Below are 19,330 nucleotides of genomic sequence, written 5' to 3'. Positions count from 1 at the left end.
TTCTGGCTGAAAACAAAAAAAAACAATGCAATATTGGTATTGATAACAGAATTTATCCTTAAATGCATGAAAGGAGCTCAGACGTGCTGATGTACTGCTGTTGTTCATAAGAACACAATCGTTGGCCACTTGAATGTGCTGAGACGTGTGAGCATGTTGAGATACGTGAACATTCCTGTGAAGTCTGATAACAGCTCGAGTGATCGTGACGGGAAACAAGCGTCTGTCTGATGTCACCTCACAGATACTAAAGCCATCAGATCCTGTTTGGGAATTGAAGCATTTGCCTTGTCTCACATATATCACTTCAGTAGTCTTTAACTGAATATGATTCTTGCACACATAGAGACATCTAAGTTTGAGACCAGTGTGTTTACAAATATAATATCATTTCATCCATTCACAACAAAAAACAGAGAGAGATAAACAGTCAGGAAAACATGAACACGAACACACAGAGATGATGGTCAACAGCGTTTGTGTTTATTTTTAATTGTGCAGCTTAAAACAGAACTTAACAGAGTTTGTCAGAAAACATAAATATGTCAAAGCTCTGAATATTTCAATTAAACAAAAAAATAAAATCTATCGATCTTCAATGTCACTCCATAAAATGCCAACGAGAAACATAATTAGCTTCTCCAACTACTGAACGTTTGAGACGGTGATGACCTGCAAAAGAAACAACACATGCGTCAGTGTACCAAACACACTCTGACACACACACTATAATCCACTTGAAATAAATAAAGTATTTGTGACACCTACTGGTTGTTGTTTGTGTTTCCAAAACCTCCAAAACCTACAACACAATTCACAGAGAGAAAACCGAGTTAAATCACTGTTGATTATTAAGTATACAAACACTAAAGATGCTGAATTCTGATTGGATGAGCTGTCAGATGTGAGATCACTCAGCAGAAGAAATACATGCTGATAAAGTAGTGTGACGCTGACAACTCATAGATCATTAATTTCATCACCAGGAAAACAAATGTAGAGCTTTATAAAAAATAAGAGTATCTGCTTAATGTGAACTCAATCTGTATTTGCATAATGGGACAAACTGTTATAATCCCGTTTTGGAATGGAGCCTATGATTGTCAGAATAAGTTTTCCTCTGATGTTCTTCAAGATCCGCTGTTGATGCTTTAAGAGTGCCGGTCTTCTTGCTTGTTTAAGAGACTACTGACAAACTACAGAAGGCAGCCCTGTTTCGCTCCTTCTTTCTCAAGCTTTCTGCTCTTCACAGCGTTGCAAGGTGATGTTTGAAATCCCCCTGTCGTACCTCAAAACATTTCCTTTCCACTTCAGTGGCCTTCCTCCACTTTCTTCTCAGGCTCCTTCTTTCTTTCACAAGTCTGTCAATCTCTGAACGCGGTACTTTTAAGGGCACCGAGCGCATTACGTTGGTACAACCGAGTACCGGTTCACATTCAATCAATCGGTACCCGAGAACGCGAGTGCTGGGTGAGAGTAGGTATGTTAGAGAAAGAGAGAGAGCGTGCATTATTCCCCACACACTGCACTGAGCGGCACTTTGTGTTAAATCCCAAAACACAGTTATTAGTGACAGCTTCATCAGAGCAGCCGAAAAACTCGATAAAAACAAAGCATGGAAAGAGGTTTGTCAGGCCATCAAGGTTCAGTTTAAAGCTGTGAACAGCCTATCATGAGACATTTTACAAAATGAATGTAATTATTTCCATAACTCTATTAGTTCATGACTATGAAGTCCTCACGGTTTAGGTAAATGATCTCACTGTATAAATCAGTGATTATGTGTGTGATGAGGAAAAAGAACAAGATGGTACTAATGATAACGCTGCAGTTATTTCTTTTGTCCAGTGTGTAAAATTTCAACTAAATGTTGAAATGGAAAGATTTGGACTTTTTCACTGAAATAAATATTTGTATTACACAGAGAGCAAAGTATCAAAAATGGTACTGTTAGGTACCGGCACCGAATTCCGGGTACTGTACCGGAACCAGTTAAAACTTCAGGCACTTCATCTTGCCCTGATGGGTTCTAAGACCATGGTATGATGTTATCTTCGACCAGCCGCAGATGCATGTCTGTAGCGTATATCCTGTCACTCCTATTTATGTGAAAAAGATCAAAAGCTCCAGTGAGTAGCAGAATGATAAACCGTGTTAAAACTGCCACCGCCGCCAATAGCATTAGGAAGGAGAATAAAAGCAGCCCAGCGCTTTTAAATCTTCACCCTCTAAGTGCTACATTTGGAAGCTGCGTTCCAAGAGAGAAAGCTGCAAGAGAAAGCTGCGGGAGAAAAGTGTTGGGTGTGAAAGACACAGACTCCGTAATCTCACCTCCAGGGGAGCCGAAGGCGGGGAATCCTGTGTTCGGAGCTGGAAACCCTGATGGCTGCTGTGCCATGCTCCCGAATGACGGCGGCGGTGCTGTATTCTGATTGGCTATGCTCCCAAACGGCGGCGGCGGTGCTGTATTCTGATTGGCTATGCTCCAAACGATGGTGGCGGTGCTGTATTCTGATTGGATATGCTCCCGAATGAAGCCGATGGTGCTGTATTCTGGTTGGCTATGCTCCCAAACGATGGTGGAGGCGCTGTATTCTGATTGGCTATACTGCCGAACGTGGGTGCGTTGGAAGGTGAGGCAAACCTGCAAAACAGAAAATATGGGCATGAATGTCATCAATGATTCTATTAATACAATCAACTAAAAGAGACGTCCACTGTGTCTGAATGCCAGAGCGTTTATTTTGGTGAGCTATGCAGTCGAGCACAGGTGCATACACACACACACACAACACACCATACACACAGCATTAGTGAGCGCCGCAGCAGGATTAGATTACAGCAGACAAGAGGAGCAGCTCGCGGACAGGCAAGAGAATCAAACAGAGAGCCGACAGAAATAAACCTGACCTATGACCTCAATATGACAGACAATATTTGAGTGACCTGACGCCTCTCACACACACACATTGTGCAGACACACGTACACGCACACACACTGAATACAAACTTCAGTTTCAGTGTTCATCTCATTTTTACTAACATGAATCTTCTACATCACTCATGACTGTGTTCATACGCATCACACTTCAACACACATCCACAAACACACGTGAACCTCAGATTATCTCTCCATAATCTAAAAGCCTCCGTCTCGACATCAAACGCTCTCCTGTGACACGATCATAAACATAATCCAACATTTCATTGAATGTCACAAACATCTGCCAACACACGTGATGTGTTCCTCTGATTCTAAACACATTTCACGTCTGATGAAATCAGGGATGGATTACAGGATTTGGGACTCCATGGGAATACGCTGAAATATTCCTTCTACACAATAAAGTGAACAAAAGCGGCTTACGGCAACAAAAAAAAAACTACATCGAATAAAATCATTCATGGATGCAAGTGAAGTGGATTTCATTTTTCTACCAAGCTTCATATGGCACAAAGCGATTTATAAAAACACTCATCTGACGGAATGTTGTAGTGAAAATCAAGGATGTAGTTTAAAGGACCTCACCCGAATCCGCCCACATTGGCGGCCGCAGTGCCCTCTCCGAACACCTTCCCTGTGGAGGAGGAGCCACCCAGCGGACTGCTGAAGGAAGGGGCGGGCCCAAAATTGGACTGAGCTCCGAACGCTGGAGAGCCACCGAAGGAAGGAGGACTGCCGAACGAGGGGGGGTTGCTGAAACCTCCTAAGAAACAAAGGAGAAGTCACACACGCGTGTCTCACAGTAAAGAGCCGGTGGGTGCTCTATGAGCACGCTCTGAAATTACAGCCGACTAAAGGTGTGAATTATTGATCGAGCTCCTGTAACCGGATGACACGTTCAGGATGAGCGGCCAGTGTTCCACAGCACCAGATATGACGACACAGAACATACAACGCTTGTGATCATGTCTGCATTTGATTTGTCAAACACACAATGTGCTGTATGAGCAGATATGAGGGGTTTGATAGGCTGGTGTGTTTTACCTGGTTTGGTGGGTGTTGAGAATGACCCGAAGCCCTGCGCCGCCACAGTTCCCGCTCCGGTACTGAATGAACCGCTGGTCTTCTGCTCGCCGAACGAACTTAAGCCTTTAGCTGCACTGTTCCCAAACAGACTGCTGGAACCTGCTGGACATGAATTCTGACCATCAGACACGCGTTCACCGAGACCGTACACATTCATACTCATCCACACACCTGCAGCGACGTTCTGACCGAAGCCTCCTGTGCCCGTTGACCCAAACGGGTTCTTGTTGGCGGCGTCTTCGCTGGGTTTGCCTCCAAGACCGCTGAAGAACCCGGATCCAGATGACGCGTTTCCTGCAGAAGAACTGAACAGACCTCCGCCGGACTGAGCCTGACACATTCACAAGACAAAAAAGCATGTTGCACGCTCTCTCCCATGAATGCATTAAAAGACACGTTAAGCTTGAAATGTTTCTGCTGTGGATCATACCTGACCAAAGACGCTAGTGCCGCTGGTCTGCTGACCAAACACAGATAAAGAGGACGTACTGCTGCCAAACACTGTGACACAGAGAGAGAGAGAGAGATTACAAACTAATCTAATAACTGATCTTATTCTCTAGTATAAGAGCATCTGCATTATATTTCACAGATTAACCACATGAAGAACATTTGGTTTTTGGTCTGTCGCTACACAGCTGTTAGATCATTGAGACCTCAGCCATAGAATTGAGTTGAAATGAAACCTGGAGCCTGATTCACCAAAATTTTCTAAACATAAAAACCTTCCAAGTGAAATTAGGAGATGTTTTTAACAATGCTCATTAAACGAAATTTCAAAAAAAATCGTAAATATTTCTTTTAAAACCTTTTTTTCACACATGTCAAATTTTTAGCACGTAGTATTTTAATCTGGAACACCAACTATGCTATATACTGATAAACACATCAAATGTTATTTACTATGTGCAGGTAGTATTTCAATTGTTGTAAAACATTAATGTTCACTTTGACCCAGATTAGAAATAAATGTAAAACGGTAAAATCTGTGATTTCTAACATTATTGTGTCACCCAAGAAATTTATTTGAATATTTTATTAACATTCTTCCTTTTAAAATGTAAAACAACTGTAAGGATATCATAACTGTATTTATAACTCAAAGTATTTTTCTTTTTTGCTAATCCTTGTATGCAAATGAATGAATAATTCTAGATAGTAAAATTTGTTAACTAAAAATATTAAGTAATATAAAAATATATGAAGAGTTTGGGTCCAAAATGAGATAACTCTGTTGTTATTTCTTTTCAAAAATCAATTAATTGTGGATTCCAATTAACATCAATCAAACAACAGTTGGTTTGTTTTGACCATTTTAGCCAAAATAACAAAAATAATACAGTTTTGCGTTTAATACACATCACACTGAGCCGTGAGCAGTCTATCACACACGTCAATAATAATCCATCACAGACTCATGTGGACTGAGGTCAACCTCACCATCCATTTCACAAAGCATATTCTTCTGTGTTTAAAGTTAAAATTCGTAACATTAGCCTCTCTATTGCCATTTTTGTTTAAGTTTAATTGGCAGATTTAACTTTATGCATGTTGTTGTCAAATATCATCAAACTGCCACAATAATTAACGCTGTCTTTTATGTTCTTAATAACAGAACGTTTATTTTTTAGGTTTAGCAATACAGCTTTTTGATCCTCAAATAATCACATCAGGTTTGAATAGTTATCCTACAGTGCTACTGAAGGTCAGAGGTCAACAGGAACACTGGAATGATCTACAGCTCAGCTGTTTACGATGTCGTCCGGATTCTAAAGAGTTCTAAAAATTCAGGAATGAGAGTTATCCAGACACACCCTAAAGAGCTTCATTTAATCACAACACGCCAGCACCTGCTGACAGCTACACGTGACACTGTAGACTACACCATCACTCTTTGATCACGTTTCACAATTAAAATGCACATTTTATAGGTGTTAACAATGAAGTGTCCGATACACTCCATAGAAACAGACACTCAAATGATCAGTCATCATTTATTCCCTCTCAAGTCATATTCAATGACATAACAGTATTTATGAAAAGTTTCAAGGTTGTCCCTTTAAGAACTAACCCCATGTCTCTTGGGTCATGACGTGAGGTTTCTATATACATCGTTTTATCATTTCATCATCTGGCTCTATTCTGTCATATTAAACACGCCTGTGTGAAATGAGCAAAATTGATAGACTAGTTCCTGAAAACTCACCTGACTGTTGTCCAAAGCCGAATCCAGTAGAGGACGATGTAGTTGTGTTATTGCCAAATAAAGAGCCCTGCCCAAAGCCTGAGCTGGGCTGTCCGAAGACCGGCGCGCTGCTCTGACCGAAATGTCCTGCACCTGTACTGCTGGCTGAACTGGTGGGGGCGGCGAACGAGAATGAACTGGCACCGCTGCCTGTCGAGGCTCCAAATAGTCCTCCTCCATCGCTGGAGGTTGTGGTAACAGCTGCAGGTGCCGCCGGCTGACCAAATCCAGACACAGCACCGCCAAACGCCGGCTGCCCAAACGTAAAGCCGCTACTAGAGCCTGGGGCTGCAGGCTGGCCAAAACCAGCACCGGTACTCTGTCCAAACGCCGGTTTGCTGAAGCCAGAGGCGGCAGAAGTGCCAAAACCTGGAGATCCAAATGCAGCACCCGGAGGCTGACCGAACGCTGCGATGGGAGCTGTGCTCGCTGTGCTGGTCACCGGCGGGTTTGACTGGGTGGATGGTGCTGCCGTACTCACGACTGGGGTGAGATTGACGGCTCCTAACATTGGACCGTCTGTGCCGCCCAACGGTGGGGCAAAAATAGATCCTGGCTTGTCTGATGGTGGAACTGAAGGTGTGGCGACTGATGCTGCTGGGGCCTCTTGGGACGCAGGGGTGGGTTCGGGAACGGTAGTGACCTCAGAGGCAGGAGCAGAGACGGGTTCTGCGGGGGGTTTGGTGACGGGTGTCACCTCGGCTGGTTGGGTAACTGTAGCTGGGGGTGGTGTGACCTCTGGGGTGAGGGCGGAAGGCACTGAGGGCGTGTCTGTAGACGGAACAGTGGTATCGACACTAGCGGGTTGGGAGGAAGCAGGTCCTTCAGGAGTAGATTGGGTGGGTGGGGTTGTGGGTTCATGACTGGGTTCTGTTTGCGGTTCCTGTACTTCAGAGACAGCTAGCTCAGTTGATGAAGACGCCTCGGTTTGCGGGGACTTTGTCACAGACTCGGGAAGAGGTGCCTGCAAGAGACTGTTGAACGAGGTGGCGGCTGGGGGAAAAGATGTTGTTGATGGAATTGTGAAAGCTGGCGTTGTCGACAGAAGCGTTCCCTCCTGTGGTTTAAAGGTGAACGTAGATGACAGTCCAAATGCTTGTGGTGTAGTCGTCTTGGGACCCTCGGCTTTAGGAACTACTGAATCGGATGAAGCGCCACTTTCCACGGGCTTGATCTGAGGAGGGCCAAACGTGAATCCTGTAGATCCGTTACTGGATGATCCAAAAGCGAAACTCATGGCTTTGGAGGCCTCGTCAGTTTGGCCTACTCGTAAACCAGAGAAACAGCCGAGGGTCTCTCCGGCTCCACCCTGAGCTTTGGGAGCCGGTGGGAGTTTTGCGGTCTCGGCTAAAGCAGGAGGAGGAGTGGAGGAGCTCACGTTCTGTGCAGGAGACATGAGTTTGGGAGCGAAGGAAAAGGACTCTTCAGATCCCGATGAGGCAAATGCCTTCTTAGCTGCCGTACTGCTGGCAAAAGAGAACTTGCCTGGAAGAGCAGAACTCTTAGCTACAGTCCAAATATAGCAGGAAACAGAAACGAGGTCATGTTAATAATATACAACAAGTTAATCAAAAAACTTTCTGTAAACAAGACCAGACACATATATACCTTGAGTGTTGTCCTGTGACTGAGAGGTACTTGTGAAATTGAACCCAGGTCTGTTAAAAAACGTCACTTTAGTGTCTTCATTAGTGATAACACATTACAAGGCAGGGCGATAGAAAATCAATATATAAAAATACATGGATGAATTTGGTCAAAAAAGAATTTGTTCTATGTCAAAATTGAACTTTCAGTAAGTGTTTATAAATAAAAAACAGACATATGTTATAGGTTACTAATACTTATAATGATCAGCCATGTTGCTGGTGTTTATAGACGGCTTCAGCGGTGACAACATAAAAGTTATGTGGTCCCAAACTTAAAGTGACAGTTCACATAAAAATATAAAAATTCTGTCATTATTCCCTCCCTGAGGTTGTTAGAAACCTGTATAAATGTATTTGTTCTGCTAAACACAAAGGAAGATATTTGGAAGAATGCCAGTAACCAAACAGATCTTATCCCCTATTTACTGCCATACTGTGGAGTCAATAGAGAATGCGATCTGTCTGATTACTGACATTCTTTCAAATATCTTCCTTTGTTTATACAGGTCTGGCGCAACCTGAGGGTGAGTAAACGATGACTTGATTTTCATTTTTCGAGGAAATATCCCTCTGCAAAGAGGGTAGTTAAAATGTAGTTCAATTAATAAAAAATGTCAACAATAAATTGTTATATTATAACCAAACACAGACTGCAAGTTCACTTTTATAGAAATGTGGATAAACTTACCCTGCTGTGAAAGAGAAGCCTGAAGGAACCTTTGAGTTTGATGATGAAGTTACACCTGCGTCTACTGCTGCAGCTGTAACACACATTATTTCATATAATAGAGTTACTATGGTGAAACATCCCTTAATGTTCCTGTAGAAAAAAACATTCATATGTCCCTCTGTACAGCCAACAAAGTCACTCTTATTGTGGATGTAAACAATCTGTGCAGAAACTTTTGTCAAAATGTTCCTTTCCATCATATTCCACTACTGTACATTGAATGCCTTGAGGTCTATAAAACCTCTTTTATTTATGTTATATGAGGGAAACTACAAATACACAATCTAACTGGTTAACCAATCACAAAGACAGGACCAGATGACCAATCAGAGAGCGTTCTTCCAGCATCACACAGTACCGTTCTAATCACGGTCTGCAACCCTTACAGTAATGCTTCCACATGATCCTGGTTCAGCTCGGTTGTGTAACCCCGCTGGGGCGTTCGGAGCCGTTATAGCTCAGTCTCTTGTGTATCAAGGCAGTGCGTGATGTGTTTACATTCTAAAGGTTCCGTTATCAGCCCTGCGGTGGAAAATAAATCCATTTATGTATCGGCTGGCCCGGATCGGCAGAGACTGGAGCGATTAAGGAACGAGAACGATTTGGAGCAATGCAGGGTAGACTGTCTGAACAGCACAACGTGATGATCTTTTTCAATAAAATGAATCTCAGAAGTTGTGTGAGAGCTGAGACATCAGAGAAACACTCACCGAACAAAAAACCCACTGGTGTGCTTTGAGCCGCTCCTGCCAGAGGAGCAGAGACCTTTAATCCTCCTTGAAAGGAATTCTGCAGGTGAAAACACAAACACATGAACAACAACAACACACTGATACTGTACAGTACAGATGTTAACTTCTCATGTGCAACTCACTTTACTGGCCTCCACTGTAGCCAAAACCTGCTGGACCACCTGAGCTGCTGGAGCGGGAACCGACGAGCTGTGGACACACACACACACACACACACACACAGAAAAACAAACAAAACCATACACAAGCAGACCACCAAACACAAAACAACACACACACAAAAAGAGTAAGAATCCAGCATCAATACAGAAACATGCGTATAATGATGACAAATGAAAGTTTTATATGGGAAATAATAAACACATGATTACACAAAAACACAGCAGAGTTGTAAATAGGGATGCACGATAGATTATCCGCCATATCTGTATCAGCCGATTAATGCTCTTTTTTTATGTTATTGGCCGATAACAAAGTTTAGGTTGATAAATCATTTCCTCTGCTTAAATTCTTCAGCTAATCACAGATGAAATCCATTACAGTGCTATGTTTCTGTCGTGATCTTTCACTGCTATTAGCAAAACATTGTTGATGTACATGCAGTGTGTAGATAATTATGATGCAAATTATAGGAACAAAAGCATATTGCTTGAATCAGACTGTCTTAATGCTTTCTGTCCTGAGATCTGTTATGGCTATTAACAACATTTTAACTCTGTTTTAAAATCGTAACTACTGTAAAGCAGACTTGGTGCATGATTCTCAGATAAAAAACAGAACTAATGGTCACATTTAGATATTGTATATCGGCATATTGGTTTACAATGTTTAGGAATCGGTCATCGGCCAAAATCGACATGTCGGTGCATCCTAGATGTAAAATGAATGCACGAGCTACACACAGTCATGATTCAGTACAACCTCATGTTGTGTGTGATGTATTTGTGCATCGATAGCTGCCGACTAATTTGATGTTACTAAGATCACGACTCGCATACGGTTACAACATACAGTCTGACTCTCTGAACACTAGCTGTTTGTGTGTGTGTGTGTGTGTAGACAGTGAGTGACAGCTGCTCATGTGGAAAGTGCCCTGCAGCACTCCAGCATCACAGAACGATCTGTTTAAAGGCCAGAGGAACGTCACGTGATGATGAAGAGTAACTGGAGCAGAGGAAGAGGAGAGATAAACATCTGGAGTCCCTGATTCACTGTGACCTCATTTGAACGGTCACCTGACCGGCACACAGCTCAACACAACCAACCCAATCTCACGAGACGTCCTGCGCCTGCGTCTCTCTGCGCACTCCAGAGATCAACACACAGACTACCAACTACTGTCTTTCTATAATACACAAATGAAACTATAATAACATAAAATTACGGACTAATTGATTTTAAATCAACACAATATCTGAAAAGGCCACACTGTGAACGCGCCAAAATGCTAAACCATCCGCACCAGGTTTTGTTTCTGGTTACAGGTTTTATACTCTCTATAAACTGGATTATCGAGTAAAGTTACTGAATGCTGCACACTTTGTAGCAGGTCATCCAGGCACACAGAACATTCACTGCAAACGTTGTACAAACAGGATCATAATATAGCACAATTCTGAACACGGCCGCAGTACATGACACACGCGTTTTTGTGCCTTCGGCCGGGCACCTCGACTGTTAATAATGAATGTGTCTGGGATCATCTTGTTCATTTACAGACAGATGAGATGTCACACTCACAACACAACATTGAGTAACACACAGACACACATTTAATGCATTGAGTGTACATACCTGATGACAGTGGACACAGGCGCCGGTGGTCCTTCATCTCTCAGCTCCTGTACGTTGACCACCTGAGGAACGACCTTGAGAGTGGACTCGGTCAGAGGAGCTCCTGATGCACAACAAAAACACACCACACAGCTAAACTGCATTTGCTTCACACAACAGATGAAACCCTGGAACGGCAGGACTTCACCGCTGGCTAACACAAGATTTTACTTTATTATTCATTTTCAGGTTGCTGATAAATCAAGTGTAAACATGGCAAACATCTAGTGAGAGGAATACCTGCAAATAACTACACAAAAACATAAAAAGCAGAATAAACAGTCATGCTGTGTGTTTGATGAAGTCTCTGTCGCCACCTTGAGTTCACCTAATAAACTGCACTCTTCACATGATTTGTGTGTGTTAGTACCTGGTTTCTGGCTGGTTATGTGTCTGTTAAGAGCAGCTATTGCTGCGGCCTGAGTGGCGGGGATAGTGGTGGGTGTGGTCCTCTCGGTGGGCGGGGCTCCGTGCTTCACTGTTTTGGTAGCTAATGATGTGCTGTCTGCGCTGTCCATGATTATCTTATGTGCTTCAACAAATATGTCAAAAATACAAATCGTTATGATAACACCACCCATTCATGTAAAACACAGGTTCAGAGCACTTCCTGTCTCACACAACACAAACATCTTCAAGCCTCAAATAATGTTATACATGGTCCAGAGTCTTCTGTGTGTTTGCATCTAAAGTTTTGTTGTCTCACTTTCTAGTTGAAAAAACTCACTTTGTTGACACGAATATAATAAGTTATAAAGTCAATTTGAATTTGCATATGAGAGGCTCACCACTACTAAGGATGGGAACGAGGCCGGTCGCGACTCTACTGAACGGATCAGACTGCATACTGAAGCCGGGCTGTATGGAGGGCGTGCGGACCACCGCTGAGTGCCGCAGGACAGAGGGCATCACGATGGGGATGGGTCCAGGTTCCTCCTCTTCTTCTGCCATAGCCAATATGTCCTCCGACTCGAGAGGCTGAGAGAGAGAGGAGGTGGAGCTCACCTCATCCTCAGAATACTGAGGGAACAGGAACGCTGAGCGAGACAGATTCGCTTTGACAGCGAGAGAGAGAGAGAGAGAGAGAGAACTCTTCATGTGCCGTCACATATGAGAAACATGAATGATTGAAGAACACACAGATGAAATGATGTACCAGGAGCTGTTGATCGCACCGGCGGCGTCTGCCTCTTAGACAGAAAGTTCCTCAGCTGCGTCTGCTTGGCTGGAGTCATTTTAGCTGCGCAAACATCACACAGAAATTCATTTGAACAGAGTTTTTTTTAACACTGAACAATGACGTGAAGAGTGTTTCCATGTGAGGTGAGTCTAAAAAGATCAGACGCTGAATGATCTTACATGGCGATTTGACAGGAGCTCTGGGTGACGCATCCAGACTGGCTTTCAGAAGAGCGTCTTTCAAACTCTCCAGCTCACTGTCCAAACTACAAAGCAAAATGAACAACTCTATTCATGAGAAAACTCAGCTCTGAAGAACTGCACCCTTACATCAGATTGGCAGCACATCATTAAAGACATCATCAAAAACATGAGACGGCTATCTGAGGAGGAACTTCCTGGAGGTCTCACCTCTCTTGTGAAGGTGTTGAGGGGGTCCGGCTGGGGAAACTCCTCGCTGACGTGCCTTTGTAGAGTCTCAGTTTGTGCAGGTCATTGAGCAGCTTCTCCAGGCGATGTTTCTGCTGGTTGATGATGTCAAGATGATTGGCCAGAGCAGTAAACAGAGATTCTCTTTCTGGGACCACCATGTGCCTGCAGGACAAACACGCGGCGACGTTCAGCGTGAGACAGAAAGGAGAGAATGGAAACAGAGAATCGCTCACAGCTGGTCACCTCTGCTTCTTTCTCTTCTCCAAGTGTTTCTCCCACTCCAGGTCCAGAACATCGTTCACGTCCTCCATGGCAAACTTCACATACTGATACATGCGGCGGATCTCCTGCGAGCACGACAACAAATACATTGACATCTCAAACAACACACTTTTCTATCCAAAGGAATTACGAGGAATTGTTTGGTTCAAACCTTGAGCTGTTCTTCTCGTCGAGGGTCCAGCGGTTTCTTGTAAAGCAGCTGCAGGTAGTCTTTATCCCGGTTGAGTGCGCTCTGGGATATGGCTTCTTCTGCACCAGCAAACCCCTCCAGCAGGCTGGTCTTCAGCATTCTGATGTCTCCATGCACAGACTGCCCGTTCAACACATTCGTTAAGACACAACCACCAAATTCATTTCTATAATACCCAGATCGGAGTGATGTGTGTAAACGCACCTCGGTGGTGTCTTTGATTTCCCCAGCGAAGATGTGCAAGTTCTCTGATTCTTTCCGGAGCTCTCTCATCTCGTCTGTGCTGCCCACTATGAAGTTGAAGTTCCTACAGCTAGTCCTCAGCTCGTCCAGCTCCTTTTGAAAGTGTTCGATCTGCGCAGGCGACAGCGGTCAGACACATCACACAACATCATTCCGACCAGCTCATAGCATGCAGCCATAGGAAAGCTACTGTACCTCCTCGTGGATTCCGATCATGACGGGGTCCACAACTTTCTTCTGCTGTAGACGTTTCTCAGGGGTTTTCACAGGAACGCCCTGCCAGACCCACAAATCTGAGATCAGACATGTGAAATGAGAAAACCTAATGCTCACATGACGCGTGTAATGTGTGTATATTGCACCTGCGCAGACGGTGCAGAGCTGGACGCAGGAGGGGCAACCAGAGCAGTTTTCTGCACAGCGAGAGGAGGTGCAAAGCTTTGAGCGGGGCGTGACATGGCTGCAAACACACAACAACAAACACACGTGAATCTCCACAGTCTGTGATGAGGTGAATGAATAAGTCTCATGAGGTAAGAGACTCTTTCAGGCAGCGGCAGCTTTCCTGTGGCTTAATGTTTATAGCATGGCGCAATCAACGGCAAGGTCAAGGGTTCGCACGTCCTCAGAAACAAATGTATAGTATCATGGAATGTAAGTCGCTTTGGATAAAGCGTCTATCAAATGCGTAAATGTAAAATCTCAATGTGAGGACCTGGAGGAGCTCTGCTGAAGTTCAGCACTGAGGGCGGCTGACTGATGGGATCTGATGCTGGTGGTTTAGGGGTGGACGTCAGAGGAAACTGCTGGATGGATGATGCTGGTGTATCTACTGTCAAATACCTGCAGTTGCACAAACGCACAACATTAAAACGCTCATTTTTTCAACTCGTATGAAAACATACACACCGAGACCAAATCTCGGACACGTAAGATGATCTGTGATGCGTCTCACCTGTCAGCGAGGTTCATTCTGACCGCTGGTGTGGCGGGCTCCGCTGGGATATTAGGGGTGCTGATGATGGGAGATGCCGTCCGCTGTGGAGTGGAGCTGCTGACCTCCTTCAGAGAGGCGGAGCCGAAAGAGAAGCCTGAGGGAGCCTCTGAGGAGGGCTTGGGAGCGGAGAAGATGGACGAGGTGGAGTTGAGGGAGAAGTGGGAGGGGGCGACAGAGCCTTGAGCAGGAAGAGAGAATGAGAAACCTGTGGAGGACGATGCAGGGGGCGGGGCTGTAGTGATTGGGGGCGGAGGTGCGGAAGATGTATAGGCTGGAGGCGGGGGAGCGAAGGTTAAGGAGGCTGGGGACGGGGCTGAGATGGCGGATGCTGGGAAAGACGAGATGGCGGCAAACACAGCAGGTGCAGAGAGAGACTCTGAAACGATGGAATCAGAAAAACACAGAATTTAAACTCCAAATCTTGATGATTGTAAATTCATTTGTGTTGTAAATTGTGTCTTACTGGTGGAAGGAGCTCTCTCGCAATCAACAGGCAGTGGGCTGGTGGCCTTGGTCAGAGGTTTGACCCCGGGGTTGAGGTTGAGGAAAGAGAATGGACACAGAACTCCGTCTGTAGATAGTATCATCAATGTCGGGACTGGACGAACTCTATTCTCATCAGCTGAATATAACAGACAGAAAAACACATATCAATTGACAACATAACAGTTCCAGTCCTGGATGCTTTTACATTGCACTTGTTTGTGATCTTCATTACATAGTGATCACACAATTAGATTTACTGCATGAGTCTTACAGAGCTGTATCTCCTCCTGACTAGTGTAATCTATAGCCACGCCCACAGGAAGTGTGTCTTCATTGTCATCTGTTACGGGCAGCTCGGCTCTGCTTGCGTCCTCCAGTATCCACAGCTCCCAGTTCACCTGAACATCACATGCACGTCACATCATTTCTCAACACTCACTGTTTGTGTGTTTGTTTGAGGGGGGCTGTTGATTACCTTGTCTTGTTGTTTGGCGATGACGCTGACCTCAGCAGAAGCGGCTGATGCAGCCAACACGAGATCCCTAAACAGATCAATCAAGAGACAAGTTTTCTGAAATGTTGAATCATTAAATAATCTGCATTGGATGAATGGGTAAATAAACACGATCGATACACAGACAGACACACAGAGAGTGGGGATAGGTTACCAGTCCTCGATGTGGCACAGATAAAAATGGTGTTGTCTCACAGTGCAGATTCCAAACACCAGGTCATTAAAGTTCATATAGAGCTCGGCCCTCTGGTCGGTTTTGCTCTGACACACACACAAAAGCGTTGCACGGTCAGTGTTATGTGGAAATATGACAGATCGTCTGTGTAGTGCTTGATGTGCAATAAGGACTCACAGGAAGTGACACCATCACCAGGTCAGGCGGAGTCTCTAGAGAGCCGTCTGCTGCTGCGTAGACCACACCGAAGCTGTATGTGCTCAGCCACAACACGTCCAGGACTGCAGAGCAACACACACACACTCATATATGAGTAAAGCAGTGCAGTGTTGAAACTGTGAAGAGCGAATCTGATCTGCGGTACCTTTGACAGGATTTTCCTGACTGTAGAATCTGGGACATGGGATCACTTTCTTGGGCTGTAAGGTCTGTCAAACAACCGCACAGTGTAAAACATAACATAACACAAAACGAGCAAAGACGTGGACAAGAATCAGACTTACAGGTGTGAACTGAACTACTGTAGCGTCCTGTTTCCCAACAGCCACCTGCTTTCCTTTAGGACTCCAGCAAACTGCACACGGAGAACGAGAAGGCACTTTTTAACTTGATAAGTCTCGTAAACAATCATGCAAACAACAGCTGCCAGTGCGAGAATGATCCCGCGCTAACATTATTAAATGTGATAAGGGGACTGACCGCAGGTGACCCCTGTAGACGCAGGCAGCCGAGCGAGCACATTAACGGAGTCCTGGACGTCCAGCACCATCATACTGCCGTCAGACAGACACAGGGCCAGACGGAACGCCTCCACCGGACTCCACTTCAGGTCCTGGAGAACAACCTTTGATCCATCTGCTGGACTGAAGGACGCAAAAGGACGTTTTTCCTGTTGGGACTATGGAGGAAGACACATCAGCACGTTCTTATTCTCAAATCAAACAAAGCGATGAATATATACTTCGACAGCTATCTGAACTACACGACCTTGTTGTAGAAGGTGCGGACGTCGTAGAAGTATACTGTGAGCTTGGCGGCGTCTTGCGTGCCGCACACAGACAGCGTGAGCTCATCGCTGCTCAAAGCCAGATGATGCATGGACATGTGGACGCTCACTGTGACAGCGCTCACGTTCTCCACTGACGAAACACAACATCAAAAACATCACAACTCTGAAAAAGATGAATCACAATGTCATTACGAAGTCAGTGACATCATCATCTCTCACCTATCTCATTAGGGTTTGCCTCCACATGCCCGACGGCCATGACGTCTCTCGTCAAGAACACTTTGAGCGTTCCGTCTTGGCCAGCGAACGTCAGACCATATTTATTTGAGATCGCAAGAAGATTTGAGCGTTCTTTGGGTAAATCACCAGGTGGAGCAAACAGACGGATTTTCTTCAGCTGACGAAACTGAAAATCCTGAACAGAAAAAAACATGAGTTGATAGAGACATGTCGCAGGAGATATGTGACCCTGGATGACAGAACCAGTCTTAAGTAGCACGTGGATATTATTAGTAAAAGCCAAAAATACATTGTATGGGTCAAAATTATTGATTTTTCTTTTATGCCAAAAATCATTAGGATATTAAGTAGAGATCATGTTCCATGAAGATTTTTAGTAAATTTCCTACCTTAAATATATCAAAACTTCATTTTTGTTAGTGGATGGCCTGCAACAGCGCCTATGCTTAACAACTTCAAAGGCACTTTTCTCAATATTTAGATTTTTTCGCACACTCAGATTTCAGAGTTTTAAACGGTTGTATCTCAGTCAGATATTGTCATATCCTAACAACTCATACATCAATAGAAAGCTCAGATTGTGTCAACAAAAATGGACCCATAAGACCCATATATGATGATTTTAACGGTCATTATATTTGAGAATACAGTGTTGTGTATGAATAACAATGAAAACTCATTGGGTTTAAAGTCCCAGTGAACCGGACAACAGCCTTTGGATTAAACAATGGAACTGGGAGCAGACTGACAGTTGAAAGGGAGGAGTTAACAGATGCCCCGCCCATGCAGTCTAACGTACGTCATTTAAGATGGATAGTCACTAGGAGGATGCCTTTTCAGGTTTTAACTGAAGATTATGAGGACACAACGTTGTTAAGCCATTTACTATAAACGCAGCAATATTTCAAGAAAAATTTGGAATTGTTATTTTTTTATTTGCCTGGGACTTTTATCGCAGCTTCATCTCTCTGGTTTATCATCAAGTGTGTATATGAATAAAGATAACGTTTCTACGAGATCAATTACATTTACATGTAGTCATTTAGCAGACGTTTTTATCCAAAGTAAACAACGGAAGCAATTGGAACAACATGAGGACAAAAAAAAGTATTAGCGCAATAAAACGTGTAACAATGTCGTTCAGTCATTCAGTGACGTTTCAATGTCCGGTGGGCTCGTGTCAACAGCGTTATTATTCGCCTCATATTCAGCTTAAGTGATTATTACACATGAAGTGAATTCATAGTTCGATAACAACTTGTGTCGTTTTATAAGAGCACATTTAATGCCAAACTGAAACTAAAAGCCCACATGTGACGTAAACACAAACAAACACACAAGTATACAACCAAACAGTACAATTCTGTGATGTACAGACACCGCAGAAAGGTAAATATCAATCATATTAATGTTTTTATATTAGCTCGTGCGTGCGTCACCTTCATTTCCCTGTCAGGAACTGAGTCCGTGTCTTCCGTCATCATCACAGATCTTCACAACTCTCACTCGAGAATGAATTTGATTGAATTACACAAAAATAATGAGGAATTGAAGACTTTATTTTCATAATATCAAACTCTCCTCACGCTAGCAATAACCCGCGCTGAACTTCTTCCGGAAATGACGCACGTCATGAAACGGAAACACGTCGAACTCAGATGGAGACGGCGCCCTCTACAGGACCATTTCAGTCATAACAGATTATTTTTTGACGAGACCATCAAATCAAAAAACGCATCTTTAATTGTATTTACTTAAACCTTTGAACAATAAAATAACTGTATATGTATATATAATATTCGTAATAAAAAAATCTTCACGATTTGGACTGAATAATGGAGAAAAAACAGCCAGTAGAAAGTCATAAAGATGTCAATTCCTTACATAGTGTTTAAAACTCATATCAGCTGCTCGACATGACAAATTGAATGACAAAAAGAGACCATTTCTGCTTATTCTATATATGTGAACATGATAAATTGATATTGATTATTACTGGATGATTTTACATCATCAAATACTGCCCACAAGTTACATTAATGTTATTCCATAGTTTCAATGAGTTATTCTATTTTCTTACATGCATCTTTTGTAATTCAATGTAAATGAAAGCACAAAATGTTTTTAATGAACATCATAAATAATGCAGGGCTGTTAATTTATGCATCTGTCATAGAGTCATACATAGAGTCATACAGTAAATTAATATTGGTTGAATGTTGCATATTTCTTACCATTAAATCATATTAAAGGAACATTTCATCCAAAAATGAAAATTCTGTCATCATTTAGTCGCCCTCAAGTTGTTCCAAACATGCATAAATGTGACCCTAGACAACAAAAC

The 19,330-nt window shown here is 43.5% G+C and overlaps 1 protein-coding gene across 3 annotated transcripts; it reads right to left on the bottom strand.

Moving 5' to 3' along the window:
• Positions 1 to 461: 461 nt before the first annotated feature.
• nup214 (nucleoporin 214) lies at positions 462 to 18,598 on the bottom strand. Of its 3 annotated transcripts, XM_056746949.1 has the most exons (37): positions 18,426 to 18,598; positions 16,966 to 17,161; positions 16,725 to 16,876; positions 16,437 to 16,635; positions 16,241 to 16,311; positions 16,102 to 16,165; positions 15,915 to 16,018; positions 15,717 to 15,823; positions 15,524 to 15,590; positions 15,320 to 15,446; positions 15,026 to 15,184; positions 14,521 to 14,938; positions 14,281 to 14,408; positions 13,928 to 14,025; positions 13,761 to 13,841; positions 13,527 to 13,676; positions 13,284 to 13,442; positions 13,094 to 13,197; positions 12,830 to 13,012; positions 12,599 to 12,684; positions 12,396 to 12,479; positions 12,028 to 12,294; positions 11,610 to 11,771; positions 11,201 to 11,303; positions 9,529 to 9,595; positions 9,365 to 9,443; positions 8,613 to 8,685; positions 7,884 to 7,933; positions 6,237 to 7,781; positions 4,461 to 4,531; positions 4,202 to 4,361; positions 3,989 to 4,132; positions 3,530 to 3,707; positions 2,332 to 2,644; positions 1,959 to 2,099; positions 769 to 802; positions 462 to 672 (listed from the first exon to the last, which is right to left on the bottom strand). In XM_056746949.1, the coding sequence occupies exons 1-34, from the start codon at positions 18,468 to 18,470 to the stop codon at positions 2,479 to 2,481; spliced, it is 5,847 nt and encodes a 1,948-aa protein (XP_056602927.1). In that variant the 5' UTR covers positions 18,471 to 18,598; the 3' UTR covers positions 462 to 672; positions 769 to 802; positions 1,959 to 2,099; positions 2,332 to 2,478. The 3 variants fall into 3 exon arrangements, with proteins under 3 accessions (XP_056602927.1, XP_056602926.1, XP_056602928.1); XM_056746948.1 differs by lacking the exon at positions 1,959 to 2,099; XM_056746950.1 differs by lacking the exon at positions 1,959 to 2,099 and having other exon boundaries at positions 3,989 to 4,129.
• Positions 18,599 to 19,330: the final 732 nt, after the last annotated feature.

Source organism: Triplophysa dalaica, chromosome 4 (genome assembly GCF_015846415.1).
Source record: "Triplophysa dalaica isolate WHDGS20190420 chromosome 4, ASM1584641v1, whole genome shotgun sequence".
In the NCBI taxonomy this organism is placed as follows: Eukaryota; Metazoa; Chordata; class Actinopteri; order Cypriniformes; family Nemacheilidae; genus Triplophysa; species Triplophysa dalaica.
This window is presented reverse-complemented; position numbering and strand designations above follow the sequence as displayed.